The sequence below is a fragment of the Macaca mulatta genome, chromosome 13, assembly GCF_049350105.2.
Source record: "Macaca mulatta isolate MMU2019108-1 chromosome 13, T2T-MMU8v2.0, whole genome shotgun sequence".
Lineage (NCBI taxonomy): Eukaryota > Metazoa > Chordata > Mammalia > Primates > Cercopithecidae > Macaca > Macaca mulatta.
This window is the reverse complement of record NC_133418.1, coordinates 53,401,144-53,426,872: the sequence shown is the minus strand read 5'-3', so window position 1 is coordinate 53,426,872 and position 25,729 is coordinate 53,401,144. Positions and strand designations below refer to the sequence as shown.

At 37.3% G+C, this 25,729-nt stretch overlaps 1 protein-coding gene across 17 annotated transcripts in view; it reads left to right on the top strand.

The window, feature by feature from the left end:
- Window positions 1–25,729, top strand: part of ZNF638 (zinc finger protein 638) — a 154,040-nt gene that overhangs the window by 61,031 nt on the left and 67,280 nt on the right. For 12 of the 17 annotated variants that reach the window (XM_077959436.1, XM_077959432.1, XM_077959439.1 and 9 more), the window contains exons 2-3: window positions 12,199–13,717; window positions 18,929–18,990. In XM_077959436.1, the coding sequence (XP_077815562.1) occupies window positions 12,401–13,717; window positions 18,929–18,990 (1,379 nt within the window). In that variant the 5' untranslated portion in view covers window positions 12,199–12,400. The remainder of the gene's footprint in view (window positions 1–12,198; window positions 13,718–18,928; window positions 18,991–25,729) is intronic. The other 5 variants (XM_077959442.1, XM_077959441.1, XM_077959444.1 and 2 more) reach the window with 1 other exon arrangement.

Genomic DNA, 25,729 nt, shown 5'->3' with positions numbered 1-25,729 from the left:
ATTTATTGCTATGTGTTTATGGACTCCTGTTTTTTCCAGTGTTCGATAATTTATTGCGGTTCAGTTCTTTCTTGCTTTCTCCCATTTCCTATTTGTATTTCTTGTCTTCCACAATGAAAGCCCTAAGTTCCTAGCACCATCAAAACATTTACTTAATTGCTCAAATCTATGATGTGTCTAAAGTAGTTTCAGAATTGCTTCATCCATGCCACTACAAAAAATAAAATTACTAAAAAGAGTGAAAATTTCTTCTTCTTCTCTTTCCCTTAGCTCCATCAAAACTGAGGTACATAAATCATTTCTTTTATTTATTTATTTTCCTGGGGGGCTGTAACACTTAGGGGGTGTGGCCTCCTGTGAGGTACATAAATTGAATAGCGGTTTTTAAGTTTTTGGATTATTTTCTTTTTCCCCTACAATGTATTGTGGTATGCATTTGAAATATGATTGGATTGGTTTGCTTTCAGTGTTAGATATTTTTCTCTATCCTTACTGATTTTTAAAATATATGTAAATTGTTAACATGTTTCCAAAGGTTAAAACTGTACAGTAAAATGCTCCGTGAAGTAACATTACCATATCCCTTCAATCCTTTCTATCCATTACCCCTTATAGATTACCAACTTCACCGTTTTCTGTATTATCTTTCCTTTGTTTCTTTATGCTAACCATAAACAGGTATATGTATGTTTTCCTATTTTCCTTTTTTGTTTAACACAAAAGGTGGCATACTGTATGCTCATTTGTACTTGTAAAGACTTTAAGGCTTATGATTTTTAATGCATTTAGTCAGTTTAGGTTTTCTTTTTTTTTTTTTTTTTTTGAGATGGAGTCTCACGTTCACCCAGGCTGGAGTGCAGTGGTGCGACCTCAGCTCACTGCAACCTCCTCCTCCCAGGTGCAAGTGGATTCTCCTGCCTCAGCCTCCTGAGTGGCTGGGATTACAGGTGCCTGCCACCACACCCAGCTAATTTTTATATTTTTAGTAGAGACAAGGTTTCTCCATGTTGGTCAGGCTGGTCTTGAACTCCTGACCTGGTGATCCGCCCGCCTCAGCCTCCCAAAGTGCTGGGATTACAGGCATGAGCCACCGCGCCTGGCCAGTTAAGGTATATTTAATTGAAGATTTTAGAACCCATTTTAGGTAAATGGAAACATTTTTTGGCCCATGTGACTCCATGAAGAAAAGCAAATAACCAAATGGCAGAGAGGGCAAGGATGCAGTTAGGCTTCAGAAACAATTGGGGACTGGATATTGAATACCTTCGTTATTGTCTTTGCTTCTTGGTCTTGCTGACCTCTGTTCCAGTGGCTTTTTTTGTTGTTTTATGGTGCGGTTTCTCGGTAAAGCAGTAAATAGGGCTGTTAACAGCATTTGAATTTTAGAAACATCTACCACTTTTCTCATTTCTAGTTTAACAAAAAATCCTAGGGAAGATTTGTTTGTTCCAGCTTGGATAAGGTGGTTTCTCTTGGGCTAACGTGTTAGACTTTACTAGGAGTGTTTAGAGCAAGGCCACCAGTGCACATGTCCAGGGGAGCATCATTTACAATAAATACAATGTTGTGCTCTAGAGGCCCGTTTATGTATGCAGTGCACATGCTTTTAGGAAATAAAAAGGTATATCTTACAATAGCCCATTTATCAAAAAATCGTTTTCCTGAAATTGATAACAATATTAAATCGTTGCTATATGGGGTTAATGCCTGGTTCTCATGGAGATCTCTTCTTAACATTGTGCATTAGCAATTTTCCATTTTTTTCCGAATCTGAAATCATGGTGTTTATCAATCCTTGCAGTTAGTAATGAAATTTGGTGTTGCCCTTCATGATGCCAAATAACGTTTCTAATTTTCTGCTTATTTTTGCTTCCTATTTCGTTGACTGTTTCTTTGAAGGCACCACATTTTGGCATTTTAACATTAAACATGGTACTCTCTGTCAACACTTGGACACCCTCAGAATTGTTACTTGCATATGTTTTGTGAGACAAGAGAGGACAAAAACTAATAGTAAAGAAGTTGGCTGAATGGCTTTATCTGCGTGGTAGGAGAGATTGGCAGATTGAGTACCAGGAAAGCACAGAGTGACATGTTAGTTTTTATAGCTGAATAAACAATCAGCCTCTTGTATTAACTAGCCATTGTAATAACTGCATTCTTAAGTACCAAAGTGAATTTATATACTCTGAGACAAATAGTGCTCAAACAAAGCAGTACCAAATGAGGTATATGTTTGTATGTCTAGAAAAATAATGTTAGTGGTAGTTTTCCTTTTGTGGGAAGATTATAGAATACTTTTTATTCTTTCCTGCATGTTACAGGGTAGTTTTTCTTTTTTGGGGGCGGATTATGAACCTGTTTTGCTTTTTTATGATTAGAAAGAAAGTTATAAAGTAAATTTATACTTAATGTATCTGGTATATGGAAAGAACACCAATGGGAGATGTTGTAATCTTATTACTTCCTAGCTATGTTTTACTTAATGTGTAAACTGGAATTCCTTTGCTCTTAAGGTCATTGTGAAGCTCAGACGAGATAATATTTAAAGTGCTTTGTAAACTATAAAGTAGTGTAAGTCCAAGTATAGGGTTTGATATAAATCTTTTCCTTGTAAGTCTAATGGGGCCATTATCTGATGGATTGATTTTTGATGATGGCTTTGGATAAAGTACCCATATCTGTAAAGAAAATTAAGGACTCCCTTCCTTCTGAAAGACTGCATCAAAATAATAGGCAGTTCTTAATTGTCCATGGTATTGGAGATTTCAGAAATACCTCACAGGATCTAATAGCGCTTTTTAATTCGTCAAGCCGTTCTGTCATGGCTTCCTCAGGAACCCAGTTTCTACTATGTGTTTCTGAAAGAATTTTTATGGTTGACATTATATTGAATATTTCTTGTTTTACAGTGGCATGTTTTTGTTCTTAAAAGGACACAAATGAGAGTTATTAGTTATTTGTTAAAACAGTTCAAAGGTTGAGAATATTTTGTCACTATTCAGTTTTTGAAAAATATTAAATTTAGAAAAATAAAATGTCATTTGAAAAGAGCAAATAGCATAGTTCTAATTTTGTACAATGTTGGATATACCACACCCGCCCATCATGCATGCATGAACGTACACTAAAGTAGATGAAACTATACCAGAGTATTAATTTACTCTGGGTGATGGTTTTATTGGTAAGGATTTTGTTTGCAGGTTGTTACTGTTTTCTGTTACAAACACACGTTACTTACATAACTAGGAATAAAACATTTATTTTAAAGAGTTAATACTATTTAATTGCAGTTTTTTCCCCAACGAGTTAATAGTTAAGAACCCTGATCTCAACTCTCGTTTTTGCAGGTTATTTATTTCATAAGAAAACTATCCATAAATCTTCTGATGAACAAACCTCTTTATGACCAGAGCTCCTGGGGTTAAAGGAGAAAGGTTTTATAATGACTGTCTTAATTTGTTTGGTGGTTTTCCAGGTATTAATGCCAAATTTGCCTTTGGTTTCTGTTTCTTATCACATTGTTTTCAGGTTACATCATTATCTTAAAAAGGCAGAGGGTTTATTTTCTTCGTTGTGATATAACCTAATTCTTAGAGGTTTCTTACCAAGATCACTTTGCTTGTTTTGCTTTATTTTACTTTCTAAATTTTACAAATTAATTTTTTCCACCAAAAGGTAGAATGAAACAAAGATAGCAAAATATCAAACTGTTTAGTAATAGCTAAAAAGTCAAGTGGGAAGGAAGGGTGAAGGGTATAGGGTATAATTTAAACGATTTTAGACTTAAATCTGAATTTATTATTTATACATTGCTTGTTAATCAGCTTTTTAGCTGATTTGGCTTTGTCAGACCTTGATGTGATGATGTTAGATTGAGAAGAATGATGTCATCTTCACTAACTCATGTTCGTTGTTTTTTACTCGTCCCATTTTTTTCGTTTTGTTAAAAATGTCATACTGGCCGGGCATGGTGGCTCACGTCTGAAATCCCAGCACTTTAGGAGGCCTAGGCGGGTGAATCACATGAGGTCAGGAGTTCAAGACCAGCCTGGCCAACGTGGTGAAACCCTGTCTCTACTAAAAATACAAAAAGCCGGGCATGGTGTCGGACGCCTGTAATCTCAGCAATTCGGGAGGCTGAAGCAGGAGAATCGCTTGAACCCAGGAGGTGGAGGTTGCAGTGAGCTGAGGTTGTGTCATTGCACTCCAGCCTGGGTAACAGTGAGGCTCCGTATCAAAAAAAAGAAAAAAAAAGTCATACCTAATATTTAGGACTTAAACTTTTTATTTTGGAAATCTTCAGAAATGTGAAAAAAGCGCAGATAAATTCTTAGGGACTCATTACTCAGCTTCCACAGCCAGTATTTTTACGTGTCTTACTTCATCAAACTCCCTTCATCTACCACCACGACCGCCCCCTGCCCCACTACACATGTTCGCTCTTTCCCTCACCCCTGCCCAGATTATTTTAAAGAAAATCTCAGACACATTATTTTACTCATTAAGCACTTGACCTGTAACTTCTGCCCCTTTTTGCCAGTGCCTCTGTGAATCTGCATAGATAACTGTAGATTTAAAGTTTGTAATAGCCAAAGAAAAGGCATTAGAATGATGATGGTGGTGAGAGGAAAAAGAAAAGTACATATGAGAAGTATTGACAGGAATACATTGAATTTTATGTTTAGAAATGGAGTTATTTTATTTTATTTTTTTTATATCTTGGTAATTTGGTAAGAGAATTGGTATAGAGAGAGCAGAGGATTGAAAAAGCCACTAAAAACAGTAGCTGACATATGGCATAAGGGATGTTGGTTCCTAACACTTTTTTTCTGTCTTCATAGCTGACTTTTATCAAATAGTCCTGAGGGTGCAAAGATTCTAATGTTTTATCTGAAGCTATTTTTTTCTTGTCTTAAATGTTATGCCTTTGTCAGAAAAACGTATTAATAAGTTATAATTTACTTATTATCATTTCCAGTACAACTGTCTTATAGTATTTTATCCAGAGACTTTAGGATACTCCAAATTTTTGAAAATTTGGTAAACACATGTTTAGTGTAAGACATTATTTGAAATCTCATTTCTACTAGTTTCCTCAAATGTAGAAGATGCCATGCTACAAAACTCAATTCAAGCATTTCTGTCTTCCAGAAATCCTTTTCTGATACTTCAGCCTTGTTATAATACTGACAAACCTTACTGCAATTTGTTTTTTTCTGTTAGATTGTTAGCAGTTTGGTTGTAGGAATGTAACTGTATTTTATTTGGCTTTAAAACTAGGAAGTAGCCTGGTTACTGTCATGTTAGGCTCTCAGAAGATATTTAATACATTGAGTGAATGATTCTGAACTTACTCCTTTCCACTAAAATCAAAAAGGGGAAAAAGAAGGGTCTATTAGGATGTATCTCCTCACCCCATCCCACAGTGGCATGCAGGATTTAGATGGACACTTGTAAGAAGGAAATGTGTGACCCACTGTCATTCCCTATTAAATGTTCTTGCCTGCCAGTAAGTAAAACAGAAACAACAAAAAATCAGTGTTTAGCAAAGTTGAGATGTACGGAAGTGATGATCCAGTAGAAAGTATTAGGCATGTAGCGGTGTAGGAAAGCCAGTAGCTGAAAATTAAATGGAATAGAAGAGAGATTAGATTGTCTCCTAACCATGTAAATTGAGGCCTTAAAAATGTAGATTCTGACACCCCTAAATAGAATTTCTTAACCTTTTGGGAGTCATAGACCTTTTTGACAAATGGATGACAGACTCTTATAGTTTGAGTTTGAATTTACTGCTTTATGCTCCCCTCTGCCCACCAAAAAAATCTCAGATATTTTCCTGTTGCATCACACCATCTCCTGTTAAAATTAATAGCTTGCCCTCTATTTCTAGTGTCCAAATTCTGAAATTCTCTCCAACCTAGAAGAATTTTCCTGTCTTGTCTGTATGGATTCTGATTCTGGTCATTAAAAGCCTTTACTTAGTAGTGTCCCCTTTTCTGAGGGAGATACATCATTCTAAAACCTCCCAGTGGATGCTGAAAATACGGATGTACTATAGTTTATTTGACCAGTTTCCAATCTCTCTACAAGCTTTTATAATTGCAGAAGCATGAAAAGGGAAGTTTTCAAGAGATTTTTAACTATATATTTTATCATTTTGTTTACTCTAATTTTATGAGATACTAGCTCCATCTTAAAAAGTAGAATGTTAGCTATATGAAGGAGAGATCTGTTCTGGCTTTAATATCTTTGGTCCTTCCTTACCTAGAACAATGATGTCAATAATTATTTTGTATGAATAAAAGCTGAATTTGAACTTACTCTCTAGATTTATTGCTAAGAAAAACTTTCTCAAAATTTCTTGGGAGTACTTAGTATTTAAAAAAATATCCTGAATGGCCTGATACTTAATCTTGGAATTTTATTCCCTTGAATTGATTGAGAAAGACATAAAAGTTAAGTGACAAGGTAAAGAAAAGTGCTGTTGGTGGAGCACCTAAGTTAAATTTGAAAAAATAAGACTTCAGAATTATGTAATTGCAAAAGGAAACTTTATAATACTTTATAAATAGAAAGCTTGCAGTATAACAAGCATCCTTTTAGTTAAAACATTTTATTTGGAGTGGATATGAAAGATAGAAGACAAACTTTGCTAAATGATTAAAAATGTACTTAACACTTTTAATTAAAAGTGAAAATTGTGCAAGTGAAATATGAGTATACACCACGGCTTTACTTTCTGAAGTTAGTTACCCATAGTCAACCACCATCCAAAAATAGGTGAGTATAGTATGAGAATGGTGTTTTGAGAACAACCACATTCATATAACTTTTATTATGGTATATTTTAATTGTTTTTTATTGTTAATCTCTTACTGTAGCTGATTTATAAACATTATCACAGGTATGTATGTACAGGAAAAAACGCAGTATACATAGGATTTAGTACCATCTATGGTTTCAGGCATCCACTGGGGATTTTGGAATGCTTTCACCTCAGAGAAGGGTGACCATTACACTCCTTAAATTTCATTCACAAAGAAGAGGCAACATAATACTTACTTTTTTAACCATTGAAGATATGTTATTTGGCATGTAGGTCATAGGCAGATTTTTTATTTATATAAATTTTTTGAGACAGGCTCTTGCTTGGCCACCTAGGCTGGAGTACAGTGGTGGAAACAGCTCACTGCAGCCTTGACATCCTGGGCTCAAGCAGTCCTCCCGCCTCAGCCTCCTGAGTAGCTAGTTTTAAAAAGCCAACATGCTTGGTTTTTTCATTTTTGTAGAGATAAGGTCTCACCATGTTGCCCAAGCTGGCCTAGAACTCCTGGGCTCAAAGCAGTCCACCTGCCTTGGCCTTCCAAAGTGTTGGAATTACAGATGTGAACCACCTGTATTTTTAAAAATGTCTTTATTACTTCTTACCGATGCCCAACATTGTGTGTCATGCTTTAATTTAAGAATCATGTGATTTTAGTAGGAATTCTAATAAAGTTGGACAAATGTATGGTAAAGTAATTGATCATAATTCTTTTTTTTTTTTTCTTTTTTTTGAGACAGGGTCTTGCGCTGTCACCCAGCGGTGGTACAATCATGGCTCACTGCAGCCTCAACCACCCGGGCTCAGGTGATCTCCTGCCTCAGCCTCCTGAGTAGCTGGAACCATAGGGATGCCCCACCACTTTACTAATTTTTGTTAATTTTTTTATAGAGGTGAAGTCTCTATGTTGCCTAGGCTGGTCTCGCACTCCTGGGGTCAAGCCATCTACCCGCCTCAGCCCCCAAACTGTTGAAGGCATGAGCCACTGTACCTGGCCCATAATTCTTCTTTTAACGACGTTTTGACAAAGTATTTCATCAGAAACTTCTCTACCAGGATTAGAAATGATGTGGTAGCATAAGAAGATGATGATTTTATATCAACTGGGTTGTTGTGTGAAAATGTAACTATAAATACAAACTACAATGATATATACTACACATAAAAGTATGAAATTTGTGTGGCGTCTTGAGGTAAGTTAGAAGCATTGGCTGAAAGGATTAAAGAAACTTGTTCTCAGAAAGGAAGTTGGCAGAAGTGACCTATTGGAAGATTGACACGTGCTTCCTTTAGTAGGTTTCCCAGGATATGAATGTTAGAAGAGAAACTTTCCTACCTCTAGCTAGCAGGTCCTGGGACCAGAATGCTCAGTAAATAACTGTAGCTGAACAGAACTCTGACTTTTCTTCCCAGTAGAGAAGGGAGAGAGATCTTCTAGGGAGAGCCAGGGCTACCAACTTATTACTCTATCTTCATTATATTAGATTTTAGGATGGGACTAACCATATGGGAGGTCAGGTGTGGTTTTTAAAGACTCCTAAAAAATGCAAACAGGCCATACCTCTGCATATTGATAGTTGAAATTCCTTAACTGCAAAAATGCCTTTTAATTCTTCTCTTCATGTGAATTCCAGATTGTTCTATGAAAGACTGATGTCTTTGCAGGACTAATAGTGACTACACACTGACGCTGCTGTGTTAAATACAGAAATAATTCTTCCATGATTAGCATGATTAGTAAGTAGTGGCTACTCCAAGGGTGGACCCCCACATCCTTTTCTCTTCTAGTTCCTTCCCTAGGGATGCCCCACCACTACCTTCTCGTGCTACAGCAACTTAAACCCTTAACAGTTTAAGGGTGGTAGACAAAGGAGGGGCTTAGGAGTCTACTTCCACACTGTAAAGCACCTATGTTTTGATTGTTCATTGCGTGTGCTTTACCAGTTACTAAATATTTCAGAAATGACCCCTGAGTATATAGGTAGGAAAGTTTCTCTTTTAACATTTATATTCTGGGAAACCTACCATAGGAAGCATATGTCTGTTTTACGAATAGAAACCCAGGTTTGGGAAGTGGAAAATGTAAAAAGGATTTTGATAAACTACAGCAGGGCTTCTCATAGCTTTTTTTCTTTTTTCTTTTTTCTTTTTTTTTTTTTTTTAAAGACAGGGTCTCACTCTGTTGCCCAGGCTGCAGTACAGTGGTGCAACCTCGGCTCACTGCAACCTCTGCTTTCCAGGCTCAAGCGATTCTTCAGCCTTGGCCTCCCGAGTAGCCAGGGACTATAGGCACGAGCCAACATGCCTGGCTAATTTTTTTTTTTTTTTTTGTAGAGACAGGATTTCGTCATATTGCCCAGGCTGGTCTTGAACTCCTGGGCTCAGAGTAATCGGCCTGCCTTGGCCTCCCAAAGTGCTAGGATTGCAGGTGTGAGTGAGCTACCTCACCTAGCCTCTCATAGACTTTAATATGCTAATAGACATTATGCTCCTCTTAAAAAGCAAGTATGGTGCCCTTCGAACTTTCTTGGCCAGGGAACATCTTTGTAGAAGACCGCTCAGAGTACTCTAGTATTCTGGAGAATACAGTTTGTCAAGGGCAGTTCTCTTAACCTCTATAAATGTGTACTTGAATCAATGTAATGCAATGTTGGGCACATTAGGAAATACACAGTAGATTTTTTGCCTTTAAGGAATTCAAAATGGAGATGATTCCAAATGATACTTCTTCACAATTACATTTAGTAATTAGATCACTCTGATTGAAATTTGCTGTTTTATTTTGGGGGAGAAACATTATTTGGAAGAGCTTGTGCTATGAATTTATAAGAGGAGTCTTCACCAAATGGAATAAGTGGTTCAGAAAGCATTGTAATAACTAGATGATAAACTGCTTACATAAGCAATGCGTATCTTTTAGGATTGGGTGAAGACAGTTTTTGGAAGAGATTTTATTATGTAGAAGGTAGGCACAATTTCATATAATTTATGATTGTTTAAAAAGACCATGAGTTTGTTATAAATGAACTTTTTAACAGAATTTGGGTATCATTGTTTGGTAAGCTTGTGTCTGCAGCCTGTATCTGGTGAATCAAAAACGTATGTATTTGATGTATTTTTGTGTTTCATTCTAATTTGAAAATTAACCTGTGCATGTTAATAATGAATACTTTGGATGTAATCATTTAGGTAGTTTAACAAATATTTGAGGATCTTTTGAGTAGGAGTAGGGTTTATATGCTTGGGGGATAAGACTTAGCCATGAATATAAACCTTCAGTTGGCATTAGGTTGTTGAAAAAGATCATGTGTGTATGAGCGCAAAAATATAAGATATTAAGAATCCAGAAATGGTACAAGCGATAAATAAAGGTTATTGGATGCTGGGCGATGTGGCTCACACCCCAGCACTTTGGGAGGCCGAGGCGAGTGGATCACTTGAGGTCAGGAGTTTGAGACCAGCCTGGCCTACATGACGAAACCCCATCTCTACTAAAAATACAAAAATTAGCCAGGTAGCATGGTGGCGCATGCCTGTAATCCCAGCTACTTGGTAGGCTGAGGCAGGAGAATGGCTTGAACCCGAGAGGCAGAGGTTGCAGTGAGTCGAGATTGTGCCATTGGATTCCAGCTTGGGTAACAGCACATCCCTGTCTTTAAAAAAAAAAAAAACAACCGGGTTATTGGAAGACTCACTCTCGGCATTGGTAGTCAGGGGAGGTTGAATGGGGGTGACCTTGAAGGATGAATAAAGTCAGGTCAGCATCCGGGGCAGAGTTTGTTTTTGATTGGAAGAGATGAAGAGAATTGGGAAGAATAAGAACAAAGACATAACAAAAATACCTGTCTGATAAAATTAGAGAGATTGGTTAGATTGGTTGGACCTTAAACAATAAAGCTAAGAAATAAAGAGAATGAGAAATTTGTGGATTTTTGAACAGAGGAGTTTTGTGGTAAAAATGTCCTTTTGCAAAGGTTAAATGTGATGGCAGCATGCAAAATGATTGGAAGGGAGGGTGTTAACCAGATAAAGACCATTTTCCCAGCCAAATTAACAATTAATAACATTATATATAAATAAAGAGAAAAGTATATAGTAAAGTAATGGATGGAATTGTAGCTTGAACCAGACAGTGATGGTTAGCAAATAGGATCCATGATGTTGATTTTTATAATGATTGTAGATGCCTCAAGACCTCACATTTTCCACCATGCCTTTCAGTCACGCATAAAAGTGAGGTCCTGATAGAAAGCACCAACATAGTCTATATACTCATAAATTTTTTAATTGCAGGAGGAAACCCAAGTTATGTGGCTGCTGACCTTGGTCCTGAATGATAGCTAAAGTACTGTTTTCTGAGAAGAGTGTTGAAGTGGGTAGTACAGTCTTATGGGCTGGTCAGCAACCAGTTTTAACTAATAAAATGCCTGGAAACTGTAAGATACTTTGCTCACATCTGTTAATGGTTAAGAGCACAGATTACTGTACTAGATAACCTTGAATACAAATCTCAGCAGTCACTTGTCTTTGCAAGTTACTTTACCTGTGCCTTTGTGTCTTCCTCTGTAAAACTGTACATACCTCAGGATTGTTGTGAGCATCATTTAAAGTTCATAGAACACTGACTGACATATGGACAGTGCTGTATAAAGTTAATCATTATTATTATCCGTATATATTCGTCTAAACTGATTATGGAGGGAATCCAAGGGAAGGGTTACTGGTTTTGTTACGTATTATGTTCTGTGTTATAACAAATTCCATGCCATTGCTTACTATTTTCTTAGAGTCTGTAGTCAAGTTATTGACAGCACATTTTTATCTAACAAGAAACAACTATTTAATAATATGAACATAAGTGTAGTTTAATTGCCCTGTGGGATTGATTAGATGTGAAGGCTGATTCCAAGGAAGATTTGTGTTTTACAAAAACGGGTCTTTTAGGCTTACAGTTCTTACTTTTATTATTTGTTTATATGATAACATGCATATTAAATATGTGTGCATTTAAAAGTATTTTAATGCCTTCATCTTTTTTTCTCCCAGTATTACAGCGTGAAATAAATTCCCAGTATTTTTCAAGATTATGTAAAAGGAGTTGTAATTACTGCTCAGCACCTAGGACAGCACCCAGAACAACACAATGTACATGAACTCTGACTTGAGGTTTGGGGCTTGTGTTCTGCATTCAGGAAAGAAAAGAAGAGAAAGTTTTTGGGAAATTTAAATCCTCGTAAGCCCTTACTCTAAAAGTATATGAAATGCAGAATGGTTTCATGGCTTTATTTCAAAATGTTTTACACTGGCTGTAGAACCCACTTCATGAAGTAGTTTGAATTAAAATGATCTAATATTTGTGTTTTAACTTTCAGCTTTGTGTTATTCTTGGAAAATTTCGCACCACTTGTGAATTCCTTGAACCTGGGCATTGCAAACCCACTTCTGTTGGGCCCATCTCCTTTGCACTTTGCTCAGATTAAGACTCAGTTGGCGCTTCAGCAGCTGAATGCCGTTGCCTCACATGGTTCAACACCACCTTATACTTTATTAAATCAGGCTTTCTTGAAAATAGCCATGTCGAGACCCAGGTTTAATCCTCGAGGAGACTTTCCACTTCAAAGGCCACGAGCACCTAACCCTTCTGGGATGAGGCCTCCAGGACCATTTATGAGGCCTGGATCTATGGGTCTCCCAAGATTTTACCCAGCAGGGAGAGCACGTGGAATTCCACACAGATTTGCTGGCCATGAATCTTATCAGAACATGGGACCACAGAGAATGAATGTTCAGGTAACTCAACACAGAACTGATCCAAGATTGACCAAAGAAAAACTGGATTTTCATGAAGCACAACAGAAGAAGGGGAAGCCTCATGGTAGCCGATGGGATGATGAGCCTCATATATCTGCATCAGTGGCAGTGAAACAGAGTTCTGTAACACAGGTTACAGAGCAGAGTCCCAAAGTACAGAGCCGCTATACAAAAGAGAGTGCCTCAAGTATCTTAGCAAGTTTTGGATTATCTAATGAAGACCTAGAAGAACTTAGTCGCTATCCTGATGAACAACTGACTCCTGAAAATATGCCATTAATTTTGAGGGATATAAGAATGCGAAAAATGGGGCGCCGATTACCTAATTTACCTTCTCAGAGCAGAAATAAAGAAACCCTTGGTAGTGAAGCAGTTTCAAGTAATGTGATAGATTATGGGCATGCAAGCAAATATGGCTACACAGAAGATCCACTTGAAGTACGTATTTATGATCCTGAAATTCCAACTGATGAGGTCGAGAATGAATTTCAGTCACAGCAGAACATCTCTGCATCTGTTCCCAATCCAAATGTGATATGTAATTCTATGTTTCCTGTTGAAGACGTATTTCGCCAAATGGACTTCCCCGGTGAGTCCTCCAATAATCGGTCCTTTTTCCCAGTTGAGAGTGGAGCCAAGATGTCAGGCTTACGCATTTCGGGAGGACAGTCAGTCCTTGAACCCATAAAATCCGTCAACCAATCCATTAACCAAACAGTTAGCCAGACGATGAGTCAATCTCTAATTCCTCCATCTATGAACCAGCAACCTTTTTCATCGGAATTAATTTCAGCTGTAAGCCAGCAAGAGCGGATCCCACATGAACCTGTGATTAATTCATCTAACGTACATGTTGGATCAAGAGGAAGTAAAAAGAATTACCAGTCACAGGCTGACGTTCCCATTCGATCTCCCTTTGGTATTGTGAAAGCATCTTGGCTACCAAAGTTTTCACATGCTGATGCCCAGAAGATGAAGAGACTTCCTACTCCTTCTATGATGAATGATTATTATGCAGCATCTCCAAGAATATTTCCACATTTGTGTTCTCTATGTAACGTAGAATGTAGTCATTTGAAGGTGAGTGTTTTTAAAAAAAGATCACTGTATAATGATGCTCAGCGCCAAAGTTTTCTCTAAATTCTGATATGTATACTGCTGTTAACTAGGCGTTAAGGAAGTAGCAGAAGGTAATGTTAATTGCAGCCTCAATACATAGTTGTAATCTTAAGTAGCTCTGGCCTTAGTACTGAGTTTAGTATTAGGCTTACTGTATTCCTATGACCGGGCACACCATATTTTAATAGTTTGTCCATTTATTTTGAACTTTTAGTTATCCCACTTACGCAACATAAAATTTATGTAACATAAGCTGCGTACTTACAAGACAATGTCACATGGAATCACCTTTCTTTAAAAGGATCTGTTAGTATAAAAATACAAAGAGACGGTATAACCCATTTGTACTGAAGAGATGGTATAACCCATTTGTAATGCACACATTTAAGAGACAGTATATTATAGACTTGCACATATATACCTGTCTTGGTTATCACAATTAATGTTGATTTAAATATTTCCTGACTTTATGTAGACTAGTGATTTCTAGTATTTTTTTAGAAGAAGCTCTCTAAAATAACTTCATAGCAAAAATAAGTCAAGGTGCAGTAAATTATTCTGGGACCAGCTGTGGACTCAAAAAATAATGTGAAATGATAGAAATTTGTAGAGAAAAATCTTTAAAAAAATAAAGAAGATTTAGGTACTTTGATAGTGTAGTTGGAAGTATTTTGCAGAGGCAGTAAAGTGTACTATAATGTAGAACATACTATTCAGTTGTAATCATTGGTAGATTTGAGCAGGAATTTCCAAGTAAATTTTATATACTTATGTATGGTTGGCAATCACTGTTTCTTCTATTTGCTAATGTGATTTATAGATTTAGATTGTAAAGGGTCAGAAGGGAATATACTAACATGGGAAAAAGCTTTGATTCAAGGCCATGGCCTGGAATTGGTTGTATACTTAGGCTTAGAAATCTATGTGTTATGCTCTTGTTCTTTTCTTCCAATGTTGCCTTTTGATTTTCTTTTCATTATTCACTCAGTAGGTTTTCATCAACATGAATCTGATTAGATCTGTTGCTATTTTCTTAAGGTTAACCCCAGCAAAAGAAAGCAGTGTTCTACCCCATTTTAGCCAGATGTGCCAAATTCTATTAAAATAATAGTTGCCTTATTCCATCAGAAGGGATAGCAAAGTCCTTAAAAGGGAAAGTCTTAGAATAATTCATATCACCTAATTGTAATCTGTAAGTAGCCCTGGCCTAAGTAGTGAATTGAGTGTTAGTCTCTCTGTGTTCTTGTGACTGGGGATACCACATAATTTTTTTTAAAATTTATTTTGAACTTTTAATTAGTCATAATGAATCCAAGAAAATATATCTTTAAATAAAGAACTTGAAGTTTTGTATTCTGTAGAGTAGAAAAGATGTACATTTAATTTAGTATGTACTTATGGATACCAATTTTGTGCTTGACTCCAATTAGGTACTGGGGCAGAAATGAGGAACTGTGTAAAATTTTAGATGTTATTAAGCAGTTTATTCAATCTTATTGAGGAGAAAAATTATACTCCCAAGACATTTAAAACACTTAGAAGGCAACAAGTAGTTTTGTGATTTATTTAACTTGTTTGGATATGCTGTAGGGAACAGAGATTTCGATCTTGATTTCAGGCGTGTATCACTTAGGCCAGCATCATCAGTTTACCAATTTAATCATTACCATTTTACCAATTTAATTATTTTAACTATTGTATTTGTAGCAGTGTGTGTTTAAAAAGAAGTATAAATACGCATCCTGACATCAAAAGACTTTTATAGCCTAGTTAGACTAATGGAATGACAGTTACTGAATGCACTGAGTCTGTCTTAACTAGAATGATGTGGGAGAGAAGACTTGATGGAGTAGGTTGGAGATGGGTCTTGAATGAGATAAAGAGGCTTTAGATATGCCTGTATAAAGAGGAGGAGAGGGCCGGGCGCGGTGGCTCACAGCCTGTAATCCCAGCATTTTGGGAGGCCAAGACGGGTGGATCACCTGAGGTCAGGAGTTCAAGACCACCCTTACCGACGTGGTGAGATCCCATCTCTACTAAAAATACAAAAATTAGCCGGGTGTGGCCATGCACACCTGTAATCCTAGCTACTCAGGAGGCTGAGGCGGAGAATCGCTTGAACCCAGGAGGCGGAAGGTTGCAGTGAGCCGAGATCGCGCCACTGCGCTCCAGCCTGGGTGACAGAGCGAGACTCCATCTCAAAAAAAAAAGAAAAAGAAAAAGAAGAGGAGGGATGGCAACAACATACAGAGAGGCAAAGGTCTAGAGAGAAGATTACATTTCATAGTGGTAAGAGGCAGTTGGGAAAGATGAGCATATTATAAGTAAGTATGAAAGGCCTTTAAGAGCTAGCCTAGGAGTTTAGACTTGAGGTGAGAGGCATTAGAAAGCTAAATAAGTCTGTTGATAAGTGAAGTGACATGTTGGAAGTATATATTTAGGGCAACCTGACTGAAGTATGCAGGGTAAATAGAGATGAGATGATGTGGAGTAGGACTTCCACTTGGAAGCTTCTCTAATTGTTCAAGTATAAGATGGTAAAAACCTGGGTTAATGAGATAAAAGTAAAAATTTTAGAGGAGAGGAAATTATTTAGTCATCAGAGCTCACCTAGATTGCCGTTAAAAACACACACACACCTTTTAACAGCGCAGCAGAATGGGGCTCATCTAAGTAATGAATATTTCACTACTAAGTGGCCAAATGATGGGGATTTGTGAAGATGGATTTTGATAGTACACACTGCCTCTCGTTTCTGTGATATATTTTGCAGCCTCGTAAGTGTTTGTGTGTGTGTATATATGACATAAATATGAAGCCAATAAATGTAAATTACCGATTGTAAACTTTTTCCTACTGAGTAAATCTGACAATATGTATATTCCCCACCTTCGAGTCTTTGAAACTGTAGCTGTGAAGATGTACTTTGAGAATGTGAAATGTATTTGCTTGTTAAATTGGGGTTCAGATTTTAAAGGAGAAACTTTCCTTGGTTTAGGAACTGTGTCATAATGACTGAAGTAATTCAGTTTGAGAAAGTACTGACAATAAAAAACTGTTGAGAATAGTAAGTGAGCCCTGATACGAGTAGATATTTTCAGTTTCATTCTGAGCCTGCCTAATTCTTTATAGTCCTTGCAGCATCTCCTGCTAGTAGGTATTTATCACTTTTTCTCTGGGGAGACAGTGCTGCTTTTGGACTATTATCTAATGTGGAAACTGTTACTAGAGAGTCTAGAAGTTGGGGTGGGGTGGGTGTATTTACTGAGCTTAAAGCAAGTAATGTCAATTTGTGAAGCAAGCCTAAGAGAACATGTGTATGTGTGTTTTGAACTGAGAAGAGTATGTCTTAAATAGGGCAGCCATCATGTTTTGAACTGAGGAAGAGTGTGTCTTAAATAGGGCAGCCATCATCTTCAGGTGATAGTTGCTATAAGAATGGTATCCTGTATTACTGTATCTTCCTATTTTTTCAAGAAAAGCTGGAAATCTGGACTTGGGGGTAAAATCTCTGGATTATTGAATGTTGGCAACGTATTCAGATAACACACTTTATGGTTCAAATAAATCATGCCCAACCCACTGCCTGCACCAGTGTGTCTGTTTGATGTAAACAATGTCCAATTAATATTAAAAATACGGGTTTTAGTACTACTAGAGGCTCTTAACTGCCAATCTCTTCTAGCTTTCTATTTGTATTACTAAACAGGATGTACAAACATTTCTTTTTTGTAGTCCACAATCAGTTCCATGGCTTAATGAAATAGTTTAGGATTTGTCATACCTTGTTGCTGAGTTTAAATTGATGTTGAGCCTTGCAAATCAGTGTACCTTCTTTCAGATAGTTCTTGCCAAGGCAGAATCCAAAATTACTGTCAACCGTGATTTTAACTGTGGAAATTTCTAATGACCTAAAATGTGTTTCAAATGGAAACAAATAATAACATTTTCCTTAAGCAAAGTGTTGAAATACAGAGTTATCTAGTAAGTTTTCTGCCTTTCCAAATGCTGGAGGAACAGTAAAACATTGAGTAACATACATATTGCTTTTAACTAATTGTTTCACCTTGGAAACTGTATCTTTGTAAACTGTATTGGCCTTTTTTTTTTTTTTTTTTTTTTTTTAAAACCAGATGTATCTTCCAGAGTTATTTATGGGTACAGATTGTAATTTTAGGACAGATTTATTTGTAAATGAAGTAATGTATAAGAAAGCATTTTGGGCCGGGCATGGTGGTTCACACCTGTAATCCCAGCACTTTTGGGAAGCCGAGGCAGGTGGATCACCTGAGGTCAAGAGTTCGAGACCAGCCTGACAAACATGGTGAAACCCCATCTCTATTAAAAATACAAAAATTAGCCAGGCTTGGTGGTGCATGCCTGTTAATTCCAGCTACTAAGGAGGCCGAGGCAGGAGAATCGCTTGAACCTAGGAGGTGGAGAGTGTAGTGAGCTGAGATCGCATCATTGCACTCCAGCCTGGGCAACAAGAGCGAAAACTCTGTCAAAAAAAAAAAAAAAAAAAAAAAGAAAGCATTGTGTTAATTGTAAAGCTCTGTATATAAGGGATATTGTATCTTTGAAATGTTGTTACTTTTAAATTTTGAAAATAGATTTGATCAGTAGCATTTTCCCCTATGTTTTTCCTAATCTTATTTGCCAGTGTAGGGAGTACCTTGTATGGAATGGTACTGGTTTATGAGGTGGCATTTTTTGATTGTTGATGTTGTTAGCTTGAATTTTAGAGGTATTTTGTCATTGAAATACTGTATTTTGAAGATGCTGTTTCACAGATACCATATTACTCGTAGATTTTTTGGTGTTTTCTGGTGTGTTGTTTTTATATTTGCAGTAAGTTTTTTCTGATCCATGCTTTTATTTTCTCCAAGTTTATATATTGATTTCAAAATGAGCAGCCATGGTTTTGATTTTTAAAATGTTTTCTGTAATAAAATATTTTCAAATGGGATCAGTGAGGTATGGTATTAAGTGCATTTGTTTCGAGGCCTTTAACTTTTGTTTGTGAAAATTTTATTGAGCAGCCAAGTGCTATTTATGAGTATGTTTGTTTAATTTTTGAAAAAAAAATATTCTTTGTCTTTTTTAAAAGCCTAATTCATTAGTCAACATTAGGAATATTCTAATTTCAACACTTTTCTCCTTTTACAATAGGATTGGATTCAGCATCAAAATACATCTACTCATATTGAGAGCTGTCGACAGTTACGTCAACAGTAAGAACTTTTTTTTCTTTGTTATAGATAGCATATTTACAACATAATGTTCAGATGTGACTGTTAAATACCTTTAGTATAATACTTTGGAGAAAAATATTTTTGGAAAGCTATTGTTTTTTAAAAAATAGTAGTTTTGTGGAAGTATATTTAATATTTTTCCAAAATGGTAGAATTCAATATATCCTTTGCTCTTACAATTTTCTAGCTTAATTCCCAGTAGGTAAACTTTTTATGTCATTAGTTCATTATTTGCTGGCTTACCTTCCCCAGGATCTTTTATCTATATCAGAGCAGGTATCCTTTCTTCTCCTATCTCCACCTCTTCCCATAGGACAAGTAACTGAAAATCAGTGCAAACCAAACACCAGTATTTAATTTTGGAACTAAAGCTCTTCTCTGACTTAGAACCAGTTTTCAGAATATACCTTAAGTAAGGGATGGACAAGCTAGATGTCTTGCTTCCTTAACACTGGCTTTTCAGTTCTTCCACCTTTTTCTTATAAAGGCAGGGCGCCTGTGAAGGTTTCCCTACTGGCCATAGAGGTGAAAAGTGTGATTTTAACACTATGTTCCTGTATCTCTTGAAGTAGCGTAAGATTAAACTCTGTCTTCCCTAATACCATTAAACTGTTCCTAGCCACCAGACTGACAGTAACGTGTTATTGGGCAAATGGATTCGAGATTATTATTGAGGATCCTTCTGGTCATAAGTGATTAAAGTTGCAGATTAGTTGCAGTGGCTTATGACTGTAATCTCAGCACTTTGGGAGGCTGAGGCAGGTAGGCTTGCTTGAGCTCAGGAGTTCAGGCCAACACACCAATATCTCGTCTCTACCAAAATAAAAATAAAAAATCAGCCGGGCATGGTGGTACACATCTGTAGTTATAGGATTTGGGAGGCTGAGGTGGTAGCATCACTTGAGCATGGGAGATAGAAGCTTCAGTGAGCCATGATTGTGCCACTGCACTCTAGCCTGGGTGACAGCCTATTTAAAAAAAAAAATTTTTTTTTTTGAAGTAAGAGAATTTGTCAGCTTATTTAACTGGGAAGCTTAAATCAGGTTGGTGGTTCTATTAATAGTTTCAGGAGCAGCTATATTGGATGCTCAAATAAAAATTAGTGTCAGAAATACTTCTTTCTTAGCTGTTGTCTTTTGCATTGGCCTTCTGAAATCTTTGACACACTTGTTTCACATAGCAAAATGGACCCCACGGTTCTGGATGTAAGTGATGTGTATAGCTGGCATTTCTAGGAGTTTTTTGTTTTGTTTTGTTTTTGTTTTCCTTACCCCACTCCTCACCCTGTGACACAGCCTTGGGAGGTTCTGAGAATATATGTCTCTCCCATCTGACCTTTTTTCTTTAAAGCACTTCTTTCTCCATAACTCTGGCAGAAGTCCTTGTTTTGACTCTGGTTCACTTTGGGTTAGTTGTCCATCCCGAAACCCATTATAGTGGCTGTGGGAATAGGGTAGTCCACCTCAGTTTGTGTCATGTCTGGTCCTGGTGTTGAGAGTGAGATAAGCGTCACCGGGATCTTTTGCATTAAGACTAGAAATCAGGGTTAGTATTCTATATAGATGCTGTACAGACAAATACAGGTTATCATGGGGAGATAATTTGTTACCTGAATTGGATATGCCTTACTGCCACTGTAAGGAATACAGTTGAAAATTGAAAAATCTCTCCGAAGCAGCATTTTCCCACAGGTGCCCAGTGGGACATCTTAATTCTTATGAAAGTGAATTTTTATTTGGGTGGGAGTGAGTTATTTATTTTAGAGAGTCATTCATGCTAGTAAGAGGATTATAGCTACGTTAATTTACTTGAGCAAACAGTATGTATATACCTATTAAAGCCTTTTGTGTAGGTAAGCCTATTATTTTTTCATACACTTAGGACCCTGATTTTTAAAGCATTTGCTTTCCATGCCTGCTACTTTAATGTTCTACTGTATTTATTTTTTAACCATATCAAGTGTATTTTGGTTGTCCACAGAGATCAATAGGGGAGACATATATAAATACAAGCGTACCTCATTTTATTGTACTTTGATTTATTGTACTTCCCATAATTTGCCTTTTTTACAAATTGAAAGATTATGGAAACTATGTGTCAAGTAAGTCTATTGGTGCCATTTTTCTTTTTTTTTTTCTTTCTTTTTGACTTAAATTAGGAGAGAATAAATTTCTATTTAGAGTCCGGAAGTCTGAAATCATGGTGTTAGCCGGGCCACCATTCCCTTCCAAGGCTCTGGGGGAATATCTGTTCCATGCTTCTCTCCTAACTTCTAATGACGGGGGACAATCGTTGACATTTCTTGGCTTGTAGCCCATCAATCCTATCTCTGCTACTGTCTTCACACCACCTTCTCTTAAACCTCCCTTTGCCCTGCTATTAGAAGGACACTGGCTATTGGATCTAGGGCCCGTTGGATAATTCAGGATGATTTCATCTCAAGAGTTTTAGTTTAATTACATCTGCAAAGATCCTTTTCCAAATCAGGTAACATTCACAAGTTCCAGGGATTGGAACATATATATGTATGTATCTTTTGGGGAGCACCATTCAAGAATCCATCTTAATCATTCTCCTAATACCAAATTGCTCTCTTGTTTGGGCCTTGAGCAGTGCTTTTGCTGCCAAAAGCAATCAAGAGCTGAAGCTGAAAATGAACAGTGTGTATATTAGCACCTGTGTGCTGGTAAGAACTGCAACTGGATATATCCTTCGATCTGGCATCCTCTGGGTCAGTTTCCACCTTTTCCTATTGTGGAGCTTAAGAGTTCTTTCGTTGGCCGGGCGCGGTGGCTCAAGCCTGTAATCCCAGCACTTTGGGAGGCCGAGACGGGCGGATCACGAGGTCAGGAGATCGAAACCATCCTGGCTAACACGGTGAAACCCCGTCTCTATTAAGAAATACAAAAAACTAGCCGGGCGAGGTGGCGGGCGCCTGTAGTCCCAGCTACTCGGGAGGCTGAGGCCGGAGAATGGCGTGAACCCGGGAGGCGGAGCTTGCAGTGAGCTGAGATCCGGCCACTGCACTCCAGCCTGGGCGACAGAGCGAGACTCCGTCTCAAAAAAAAAAAAAAAAAAAAAGAGTTCTTTCGTTACACAGGTAACTGTGGTTTGAAATTTAAAACAACAGTATATCTTTCATAATTCTCCAGGCTGTGTCTCCTAACCAGGCCTCATGATGCCTTCACAGTTTCTTACCTTCTGCACATTTTTCTTCACCTGGCCTCACTCTGATCACAGTGGCAGATCCAAGGCCTCCCTCTTCCCTTGTCTTACTGGGCCGGTCAGGACTCTTTCCTATTGGTGCCATTTTTCTAACAGCATGTGCTCACTTTATGTGCCTGAGTCACATTCACAGTATTTCAATTTTTTTTTTTTATTGTTATACCTTTTATGGCAATCTGTGATCAGTGATCTTTGATTTCAACTTGCTGAAGGCTCATGATCATCAGTATTTTTTAGCAATAAAGTGCTTTTAAATTGATGTATGTACATTTTTAAAAACATGCTATTGTACGGTGAATAGACTGGCATAGTCTAAATTTAACTTTTTATTTGCACTGGGAAGCCAAAAAACTTATGTGACTCACTTAGTGTGTGATGTTTTAGAACTGAATCTACAATATCTCTGAGGTATGCCTATGTATTGATACACGAGAGAGGATTTACTAGGGGAACTGGCTTACACAATTATGGAGGCTGAGAAGTCCCACAGTATGCTGTCTGCATGTTGAAGACTCTGGGCTTCTGGTAGCGTGGCTCAGTCCAAATTCAAAAGCTTCCAAACCAAGGAAGCTGATAACATAATTCTCAGTCTGAGGCAGAAGGCCCTAGAGCCCCAGGAGTCTGCTGATGCAAGTCACATAGACCAAAGGCCAAAGAACTTGGAGTTCTGATGTCCAAGAACAAGGAGGAGAAGGGCATCCCGCTCTGAGGGAAGGAGGGGTGGAGAGAGGGAATTCCACCTTTGTCCATCTATTTGTACCATCTGGGCTCCCAGCCTATGGCGTGATGCCTGCCCACATTGAGGGCAGATCTTCCTTACTCAGCCCACTGACTCACAGACTAATCTTCACTGGAAACACTCTCACACACGCCAACAGAGAGTGCCTCACCAACCATCTAAGCATCCCTCAATCTAGTCAGGTTGACACCCAAAATTAACCATCACATTGAGGTTGTATGCACTTGAATAATTGCTTCATGACTTTCTCTCCACTGCAAAATAATTTAATAAATAAATTAGATTTGGTTAGGTGCTTGGGATCTGCATTCTTTATTCTTTTAAGCTGTATTATGGGGATATACCTTCTTTCTACTCATTCCTCCCTTGATGTATATTTAGATTTTTCTTTTCTTATGGCTTACTCTCTCTGGCTTTATTGGATCTTTCTGGATTATGACACAAGAATAGTTGAGGAAAGATACAGTGCATCAGAATTTTAGTATTAAAAATAGGTAATTATACTATGTTTATTGTGTGCTGGGCATTCTAAGTGCTTTACATAATTGATTTAGTTTTCAAAACCATCTATGGGGTGTTAAGTATAAGGATTCTTCCTGATTTTATCAGTGAGAGAACTGAGGCACAGAGACAGTTTCCCTGCCATCATGCAGCAAATAGTTAAACGGAACTAGTTTAGCTCATAGGCCTTTATGTATCATCCCTTCTACTTTTTTATGGCTTAAAAAATTTTCAGAATAAAATATTGAAGGGAAAAAGGAAGGAAAACATTTATATATTATTCATTTATAGTCACCATTTGTTAATATTCGCTTTATTATATCTTCATACTTTTTTCTGAACTATTTGAAAGTAAATTGCAGACATTATGAGACGTCATTTCTAAATTCAGCATCTATCTCCTAAGTATAAGGACATTGTTCTGCATAACCACAATATAATACGTTTAAGGAGATTAGCAGTAATTCCACAATTCCTTCTAATATATAAGCCAAATTCATATTTTCCCATTTCTTTCCAGAATGCCTTTTATAATTCTTCCTGTCTGCCCCATCCATACCCCCAATCCAGTATTCAGTTAAGATTTATGTATTGCAGTCTCTTTTAATCTAGAATAGCCTACTCTTTGTTTTGTTTTGTCACCTTTTTTTTTGTTTGAGGAGGATGTTTTTACAGTGTTGACTTTTTCCTTGAAATGTCCAGGAAACTTGTCTTGTTGAATGTCCCACTTTATATAGTTTTCTATTTGTTTCCTTAGCATTAAATTCACTGAGAACATTTTTGCTGCAAATACTTCATTGGTGATGTGTATATTTATTGCATCACATTGGGACAAAGGTAATATCAGTTAACTAGGTCCTTACTCTTAATAGTTATGTTATACCACCTATGTTAGGAGCGTTACTGCTTCTGAAGCACATTTTTGACTAGTTGGGCAGGATAGAGGTGTTTCCAAATTCTGCTTGCAGAATGTATACATGCTTTATCTTTCTGCCCTGGGCAGCAGGGATGAGAACATGTGTTACCTAGTGAACAGGTCTAAACTTGGTGAACCTGAGCCTAGTGAAGATCAACAATATTATTTATTACTAGCTCTCTCAGCTCACTGAAACCTCCACCTCCTGGGTTCAAGTGATCCTCCCACCTCAGCCTCCTGAGTGGCTGGGACCACTGGCAAGTGCCACTACGCTCAGCTAATTTTTTGTATTTTTGGTAGAGACGGGATTGCCGAAGCTGGTCTCAAACTCCTGAGCTCAAGCAATCTGCCTACCTCAACATCCCAAAGTGTTGGGATTATAGGCATGAGCCACCATGCCTGACCATTATTACCAACTCTTGAATGATAGTCTTCAAGCTCTTGTGAACCATAAACTAGAGAGCTCTGGAAATTTAATAACTTTGATGTGTTGTTAATCACCTTCATTTCCAGCATGTACATGTGAGAAAGCTAAGGCTTACACATACTAAGTAACTGGCTTTAAGTTTCATAGCCATTAAATGACAGCATCTACAGTGAAACCCACTTTTTGATGGATTTGATGATAAAAGATTTACTTTGAATCACTGTAAGACTGGGAATTTATCCTCCTGGATAGTACAGAGCAATGAAAGTTTTTAAAAGCGTGGAAATAGATGGAACAGAATTATCCATATATTGGGAATTGTTGACACTTGATGATGGGTATGTTGGATTAAAGTTAACTGTTTTGTCTTCATAGCTTGTCCCCTCATAATTAAAAGATGTTCCAGACAATATATCTATTCTCAAAGTAGGAAGAATGAGGCAGAAGCTTTCTCAGATATCTGTCAGGGGTTTTGTACCTATGTCTCATTGGTTAGAACCTATCACTGGCTATCTTCTAGAGATAGGGGGAAAGCAAATATTTAGCTTTTTTAGCCATTGTAGTAAAGGCAAACAAGGGAAAAGGGAATTGAGAATTGCCGTGGGGTTAGCTTATTAACACTGTCTGAGGCAAATAGCAACCAAGACAAACCACTTTACTAAGATTTGACCTAACTTAATTTTCCTGCTTGGTGATTTGTCAGAAGTTTTCTGCCTCCATTTCCTTACCTGGCTTTCATCTTGCTGCTGAAATTGTATTCTTAAATGTAGTGATTTATTTAATATAATCAGCTTGTCTACATGCCTCTTAGAGTTCAGATTTTCTAGAAGTTGAGAGTGAAGATATAGCCTTTTTCTTAGGCTTCTGTGGTATTACTGTTTCTTCTTCTAGTTTTTTCTGTGATTACTCC